Genomic DNA, 9,299 nt, shown 5'->3' on the forward strand with positions numbered 1-9,299 from the left:
GCATAAGTATCATTTTTTATGAAAAAGGTGAATTTTTTTTTTCTAAATACAATTTTGAGACCATTTCCTTTCTTTTCACTATTTTTTTCTTTCACTTCAAATATTTTGAAATTTTTAATTTGCATTCTGTTCCATTAATAAATATTATTGTCCCAAAAAGTACAGATGCTATTCAGGCCAAACATGATTTTGAGCAACCCAAAGAGAGAGGTTTTTTTTTTTATCAACAAAAGAGTGAGATTAACTGACATTTCAACGTGATTTTGAGCAACCCAAATGTGCTAATCTTATGTGGAGGAAATGCAAAGATATATTAGCAGTTTGAATAAATTTGCTACACAGAGTTGATTTGGATAAAAAAATGTCCATTATGTTGAAAGTTTGATTAAACTGGTGTCATGCCCTATGGGTCCTTCAGTGAAAGAAGGATGAGCGACGACGGAGAACACTCCAGAAGAGAAGGGATAAAACTGGAAAAGATGAGAAAATAATTAAACCAAAAAAAGGAAAAATCTGGCCATAGATATTTTTTGTGTTTGGTTCGTTAAAAAAACACGTTCCAAGGCACAAAACCCAACGCAATGTGAGAATTTTTTTTAACGCCAGTTGTGTTGAGAGAAACGCGTACTCACACATTTAATAAGTTAATCTAACAAATATAATTGACCAAACTTGTTTAGGTCTCCCACCGTAGCATTCGTCATCCTTCCGATACTTCTCTTGTCTATCGTAATTTTCACCTATAAGTTTAGTTGAGCAGTTATTCCGGCATTAATCAAGTTTAAAATTCAATTGGCAACCATGATAGAAAAGCAAGAAAAACAACATTCACACCCATTTTACACCAGCACAAAATCATAATCTAATAATGATCCAAGTGAAAGAAATCAAACCAGAAGCAAAAACATAAGCTACATGTTACAGTAATAAAAATTCTATTAGGTATATAATGCTATTCTGCAAGGCTTGTGCCACATTGGGCATAACTAGTGAAATTACATAATTTATCATGTTTTTGGATAAGAAAATTACAAATTATGGGTGATGTGCATACTCAAAGTCAGTGTTTTACACAGACTGCTGATTCCCATCATCGGCATCTCCATTTTCAGCCACATCAACACCAGCTGAGTTTGTATACGAGGATTGTTGATCAAGTCCAGCCATAGTTGAGGGTGGTGGGTGATCGAACTTACAAGCTGGTCCAAATTTGCAAATTCCATAACGGCGGTAATATGTGCAAACAGTCTGCTCCTGAATTTCACAATACATTTAACATAGATCAGAGAAACTAGCAAGTCTTGTAGTGTCATGACCAGTAATAATAATTTAAGAAAAAAAAAACCGATATTGTCTTTTGCAAAATCAGAAAAGCAATAATCTCTACATAGCATAAGTTAATTCCATTTTATTTTAAAGAACTTAGATTTGAACAACCACCTCGTATCTTAGAACTTAGAAGAACCTGAACACATGTACATCAATGTGTACATGTCAACCAAAAAGGGGGTTTTAGGATCAGTTGGGTACACTCATAAACATCAGGATGGAGTTTTTCATATCAAAATCATCACTAAATTCTAGTCCCCACCTATCTTATTAGCTTAAACAACAATTATAGAAATTGTTGATACAACTATTCTGAATCCGAATGCTCCTGTTTCACACAGCATATTGAAATGATGAGAATATGGCAAAATCTTTTCTTGTTCAGAACCAACATCTTTTTTTTCCTCTAAATTTCTCATGAAATAATTTCTTTCAAATGTGTAAAGAAGTGGGAAAAAAAAAGAAGCTAAAAGAGACAGTGTAACAAAAGTAAGAACAAGATTTTAATTTGTACAATCTCCATGTAAGCAAAAAACAGCTGAATAAAATAAATAACTTACCGGTCTCAAAGGTAGACCCTTGTCACTGAGGTTGCATGGAGGTAATCTTGCAATCCGATTCTTTGGATGATGAAATTTACAATTAGATTTAAACTTGCAATCCCCAGTTTTTAAGAAATAGCTGCATTCGGGTTCACCAGGCCTTTCTGGAAACTCTTCAACCTGCATTTGTTTTTGATGGTGCATATAAACATTTGATTCTATAGCTGGGTTGTTCATGACATATGTTGAAGGTGGATGCAGACTCCTCTCAGATAGATAGACTGGTGCCTGTACAAACCACAAATTGATCAAATTGCAGGGAAAACAATCAATTATAAGGGTTAACAGGCATAATATTCAACTCACAGAAAGGGAGGAGGATAAAAGTTTCTTGCTTTAAATCCAATAGACCAAAGCCAGCCCAACAAGAATCAAGACAGACAGCAAAATATTGAATAGTAGGACAACTGAGGATTTATTAGAAAATGAGAGAAGAGGAAGAGGAGAGAACATAAAGCATAAAGAAAGAAAACAGTCTCTGACTTTTAAGAAACTGATGTGGGCATATAAATCTCAATCCTTAAATAGTATATAACTCGTGCCACTATTCAGTGTTCAGTATTCACTGTACAAATAACACACTGGGAATTACAGACAAGTGTGCTAACAGCCAACCGATATCTATATCTCACTATGTACTATATGTTGCAGGAATAGAGGACATTAACACTGTGAAAGAAAATTGGCAGACTAATTTTCCATCATATACTGATAACATTATAATAGAATGTCCCTAGCAAGATAGTTTATTGGCATTTAATCCATTGATTTACCTGGTATCCATTCCATTCAGAACTTTGGGGAGAAACCCCTGGATTATGTGAAAGTATCACCGGCACAAAAGGAGCAGGTTCATTTAATGGTCTAGTAGAAGACCATGAGGATATAGATGATTGTGATACACCTTGCAACGAAATAGAACTTCCATTACCATAACCGGAAGGAGAATCACCTCCTCCAATAGCTGTAGGATCAGGATGATTAAACCTGCAGTTTGCTCCAAACTTACAAGAGCCAGTACGCATGTAATAATGGCACTCTTTCTCTCCCTGTCATGAAAAACAACCTCGTCAAGTTTCAGGGACAAGTATTTCAGACAGCATAGAGAGACAGAAGATAGTGTACACAAACTAACTTTCAGCATAACTTGCTAAGTAAGAAATTAAGGTTATACCACACGAATAGGCAGGCCAAGGAAGTTAAGCTCTGCAGTAGAGGATGCTGATGAACTCTTTCCTCTTGTGTGATTAAACTTGCAAGCCTTTCCGAACTTACACCCCCCAGACCTTAAATAATACTGCCATAACATCGGGAAAAGAAAAGTTTATTATGAACATGTAATAAATAGTAGGCATGTTTGAGACATGGCTCAGGAAAGAGATTCAACATATACAAGCATGGTTCATCCAAAAATTGTTATAGAGATCATCATTTTTTACATAGCAAGGCTAGGCCAGCATGATCACAAATGCCAAAAGAACAAATGCCAAAAGAAAAGCACAAAAGAAAAATTCACAATGACCAAACATATACTAATATAGCATCACAGAAAGAACTCAGCCAAACTAACACGGCATGATCCACCATGACAATTTTCTCTTTGCATTACAGTCCATGGCTAATTGACACCATATAGATAGAATATACCCATTGACTCTCATCCATCTGACAACTAGAGTTCAGCATATTGACACAAGAAAGTCCCAAAAATTCAATGCATGAAATAGATATATAATCAATTAAATCCATGCATCTAAAGGAAATGAAGAATATAAAATCACATATATGGTTAAACCTCCTCAAGTTAACCTTACACAATCTTCCACGGAAAGTCTCATGGGCAACGGAACCTACATTTTACTAAATACATTTGATCAACTGATACACCTTTGGCCCAAGTATGTAGGAGAAAGAGACATGGACTGGGAAAGAATGGGCATAACAGAAAGGATAGGGAAAATGGAGAAATGACCATAAGAAGGAATGAACCAAAAGAGAAATTTGTTACACAAGGACAGCTGGCAAATTCTGAGGAGAGAATCAGAGGGAAATGATTGAGAATCAGCAGGGAGGTGAAACTAAAAAGGATTGTGGGAAGTCTGTTAGGGGTAGGAAAGCTTTGAGAGAATATTGGGAGGTATGGTAGAGGGTGTCTCCTGCAGTCTGGGACCCTTTAGGCACTTCTATCTGGTTGTATTTTCAGAGGACTACCTCTTGCATCTTTCGAGTTAGTGTCTCATAAGAATATATTGATATATAAATTTCCCAGACTCCTTCGACAATGACTCCTTCGACAACAACAAAATGATGGAAGAGGCAGCTTTCCTCACGTGGACATGGCTTAGGAATTTGGAGAAGGACTTTGTAATTCATTTTAATCAATGGTCTAGTAACCTAAGAGAAGGGTTTGTGTATCACTAGAGGATATAACCATAGATTAATAGTAGAGTTTAACATCAGGGTATGGCCTGGCTGTGGTTCCTAACCAGACTCCATTTAGTCGGTATTGGAACCAGAGTAAGGGCAATTATATAGCTGTACTTTAGTACCTCTGGTACTCAATTTATTTATTAATATATATATTATGTTTGCTGATAAAAATAAATAAATTTCCCAGACTTTTAACATTAACAATATAGCCCTATGTTAAAAATTCAGAAAGTACAATCTAGCATTTGCAAACCAACAGGGGTTGGGGTCTAGTGAAAGAGGCTAATCCCCCACAAAATGACGAACATGGTTCAAATCCCCATTGGTAGAGTTATTCATGGTTAGTTTCAGACTACGCATTGGGCAAGACTGCTTCCTTTGGAAGATCAAGACCCCGAGCAAATTTTTAATGTTTGCTTGGAGGTTACTGTGGGACAGATTACCTACAAAAGTTAATTTAAGGGCCAGGCAAGTGCAGATCTTGGATCTGACTTGTCCTTTCTGTAGAAGGGGGGAGGAGACTGCTTCCCACATTTTTATTCACTGCAGTAAGACTCAGCCTATATGGTGGGAAACAATGAATTGGATAAATATGCAGGGACCCCTTCCATGGAGTATAACAGATCATTTCATGCAGTTCTCTTCCTTGAAAGAGGCTGGTATAAGATCTAGGAGGTGGCAGTGGTGGTGGATGGCGGTTACTTGGTCTATTTGGCAGCTTAGAAACAGCATTGTATTTTCCAATGCAACTTTTGATGGCAACAAACTGGTTGAAGATGCATCTTTCTTAGTATGGACTTGGCTTCACAATTTGGAGAAGGACTTCTCTTTACATTTTAATCAATGGTCGAGTAACCTTCGACAGAATTTTTTGCAGTAGTAGGGTTACACTCTTGGTTTTAATTTATATGTATTCCCTCCATATTTTGGTTCCTTATCAGACTGTGTTGTCTGCTTTCAGGAACCAATTATATGGACTTTTATTTTGTAATAGTACCTCTGGTACTTTTTATTCAATATATATATATTTATCTTTGCAGACCAAAAAAAAAAAAAAAGACTGCTTCCTTTGGAGGATACCTGTGGGAAACCAAAAACACAAAAACTAGTTTGCAACAAAATTCAACACCATAATTTTGAAAATACCTTGCATTCCGTCTGGCCTGATCTTTCTTCCTGCTCTTCTCTTTCTCCCGCATTCTCGTTTTTAGCCTTCATGTAGTGTTAATACAACAAAATCTCAGAAAAGTTTTTAAGTGAACATGTATAACACATTTCCATTCAACAAATGCGCAAGAATAAGAAATACAAAATTGATGGTCAATAATGATATAGGTACAACCCTCTAAAGATAATACTTTATGCATTCTTTTTACCCAGGCAAAAAATCCTTAAAGAAAAACTTTTAAAGTTTAGGCAAACTATAGAGGGAAAAAAGAAATCCCAAAATACATTTAAAAGCATATTACCAAGCAAATTGTTCGAAACATACAATTGACTATTGAGCATCAATCATGATGAACAGCTAGTACCAGCCCTCCTAATCATACTCACTACCTTCAGAAAAGACAATGCTTTTCTTCTCAATTCAATCATTCCACAGATAACACAACGGCAATATATAGACACACAAAGTCACAAACACACCACCAAAAAAACTTGGAAACATAACAATCTTTACATCAGTAAATTCTAAGCTTCGGTTTCAACATCTAATACGTAAATGATGCATAGCTATTAATCACCTATTAATGTAACCATACCCGGTAGTTAATTAGGAATGGTGTGCTAGAGAGGGAAACAAAAGAAAGTTATACCAGGTTTTTCCTCCTAAGCGGGTGATTGAACTTGCAATTGAATCCAAATTTGCAAGTCCCAGTTTTGAGATAAAATGCACAGTCTTCAGCCTCTGGCCTCAACGGGTACTGTTGAGCTTTACCGCTGCTCCTCTCATCTTTATATTCCACTCCCACCTTATCACTCTCACTCTCATTCACATTCTCATTCTCAATCCAATCACACCCCTCATCACTACCATTCCAACCATCAACATCAACAACAACTACTACATCATTACGAACAACACCATCATCATCATCATCCTCATCAACAACAACTAAATCATCACGAACAGCAACACCGTCATCATCATCCTCATCAACAACAACTAAATCATCACGAACAACACCACCATCCTCAGCAACAACTACATCATCACCGATAACACCATAATCATTAGCAACACCACCAACATCACCATCACACCCTTCTCCCTTGCCACCTTCTGGGGCAGCAGCACCTTCATCACCCAATTTTTCACTCGCATCTTCCAAGTTTGAACCTTTATCCTCGCTCAATTTTTCACCCCCATCTTCCAAGTTCGAACCATTATTCTCACTCTCACCCCCATCCTTCAAATCCAACTTGTTCTGAAACTCCTCACCAAGTGCATCATCAACAGGGGTAACGCGATTGAGATCTGAAGGTTGAGGATCGTGATCGAGGGGGTGAACAGTGGAAGAAGGTTCACCCAGTTGCTGGTCTTTGGCGGAGGAACTAACTGATTCGGATTCAATGGGCTCCATTGTTGCCCTTCCACATTTCAAATGAAAAACCCTAATGGTGGGGAAATTGATTGATTGCTGAAACAAAGAAGAGTGTAAGAGAAGAAGGGATGGGATTTATTTATGTGGGAAAAATCAGAAAACGAGAATGAGCAAAGTGTGAAACCAAAGGGGGTTACTTTTTTGTTGTGGGTGAATGAATGAGAATGGTGTGTATTGTGGTACTTTAGCACTCTCTCTTGTATGGGTGCATGTACCTTGTGAAGGTAATACGTATTTCAATACGGTGTGCATACGGCCGCCATGGTATATTTTGACCAAAATCGGTTGGGATCATCATGCAAAATAACAAAAGTAAGCCATACATTGTTTAAATTACTGTTACTATTTTTTTTCTCTAGACCCATTTTTTAATCTTAATTTTTTATGTAACATAATTTTATTTGAGTCGGATATTATTATTATAAATTAATGAGTTTGAACTCTTGATATCTAGTTGAATAAAAACAATCATATATAGATTAATCTGAATGCTTACTTGGTGGTTATTGATTCATCCTTATTACTTTGTATTATTATAATATTATTAAATATTTCATCTCAATTGAACTATAAAAAAAATGATTATTAAAAGTCATAATTGATATTCTAATTCTATTAATAATTATAGTTTATATCAATATTATTTTTATGCAGAGAAAACAAAATATTTTTTATTTATATACATTTGATGTAATCATATTCAAATTAATTATATAAAAGATAATTCTTAATTTATCATACAAAAGACAGTCCTTGACGAGGACTATCAACACAGTGTCATGTTATGATAAAAAGGTATTCTGCATTTTTTTAGTTCAAAATTATGATAAAAAGAAAAATATTTTTAATTGATATTATCTTAAGTATTAATTGATTCAAAAAGTAATAATTAATTTATTACATATTAATAAAAAAATCATTATATTATTTAAATTTCATATCAATAACAATATCTATCTATATTTATATCATATCATATATTAATAAATTTTTATCAAATTTTCATTATGACTATTTAGATTCTTTAAAAAAAATCATTTTATTTAATTTTTAGAAATAATTTATTTAGGACAATAAATCATGTTAAAAACGGATTTCATTTAGGTAATATTTTAATTTAAAATTTCTAGACCAAATTAAATGTGATAAGAAGTTATTTTCATATATAAATTTTGATAAATTGTAATTGAATTTCATAAATATTTGGTTGTTTTTTTATTATGATTCTGATTTCTTTTTTTAAAAAATCATTTTTTACTACTTCTCTATTCTCTATAAATTATGAAATTGAAAGTAATATTGTAACTAATTTCTTCTCACTTGATAAATTTTTTATTTTCTAATTATTATTTAATTGATTGTCATTCTTTGTTGTTTTTATTTAATTGTTGTAATTTTAAACAATGTTGATAATCGAGCCATGGTGATGGTTTGATGAAGTTGTAGACTTGTAGTATTTGTTTTTATGTTTTGTCCTTTGTTTTTCTTCTCTCTTTTTTTTCATACATATTGTTTGATCTTTGGTTGTAGCCTTGTTGACATTGATCATTTGATCCTATTGTCTAACTTGGAAGGGAAAGTAAATAGATTACATCGTCTTTTGTTTGTAAAATATTTTATTTTATGTTTTTGTTTTTTTTATGTTATTCTTCTTCTTTTTTGTTTTTGTTGTCTATAAATATATGGTAAAATATTTTTATGGATGTGACTTGTGTGTTATAATTAAGAGTGAGAAGAAGTATAATGATATTAATGAAAATAAGTTTTTTATTGCAAAAATTTGATTTAGCTTTCTATTTTTAAGCAATATAACAATTTGTGATAATAACAAATTAGTAACATTCTCAACATATTTTTTATTTATAAATTCAATATCTTCTTAAAAACTTGTACATCGCATAGATACTATCTAGTTATCCTATATAAACATGCACCCATTGTGTACTCTAATACACAATTTTCACTCAAAATATTTCTTTGTTTCTCTTATTTTACATGGTATTAGAGTCACAGTAAGGGAATAACAAAAAAAAAATGTTCCTCAGGGTGAGCCCTTTTTGCTCGCTACTCTTCTTCTAATAACCCTATCTCCTTGTGTGACAACTTCTTTCACATTTCTCCTTGCTTTCGACACCACTTCTTAGCTCGAGGAGGAGTGTTGAAAATCATAATTAATATTCAGATTTTATTAATAGTTATAGTGTATAGGGACACTATCTTTGACTTAGAAGAAACACAATATCCTCTATTTATGTATCATTAATGCAATTATCCTATGTAAAAATGCATTCCATGTGTACTCTTACAACATACTATTTACACACAAATATCC

General features: G+C 33.8%; 1 protein-coding gene across 1 annotated transcript; it reads right to left on the minus strand.

The window, feature by feature from the left end:
* Positions 1–818: 818 nt before the first annotated feature.
* LOC114416302 (zinc finger CCCH domain-containing protein 43-like) lies at positions 819–7,146 on the minus strand. Its single transcript, XM_028381167.1, has 6 exons — positions 6,179–7,146; positions 5,508–5,573; positions 3,106–3,228; positions 2,705–2,980; positions 1,890–2,159; positions 819–1,254 (listed from the first exon to the last, which is right to left on the minus strand). The coding sequence occupies exons 1-6, from the start codon at positions 6,944–6,946 to the stop codon at positions 1,069–1,071; spliced, it is 1,689 nt and encodes a 562-aa protein (XP_028236968.1). The 5' UTR covers positions 6,947–7,146; the 3' UTR covers positions 819–1,068.
* Between the last annotated feature and the right edge of the window lie 2,153 nt (positions 7,147–9,299).

Source organism: Glycine soja, chromosome 6 (genome assembly GCF_004193775.1).
Source record: "Glycine soja cultivar W05 chromosome 6, ASM419377v2, whole genome shotgun sequence".
Lineage (NCBI taxonomy): Eukaryota > Viridiplantae > Streptophyta > Magnoliopsida > Fabales > Fabaceae > Glycine > Glycine soja.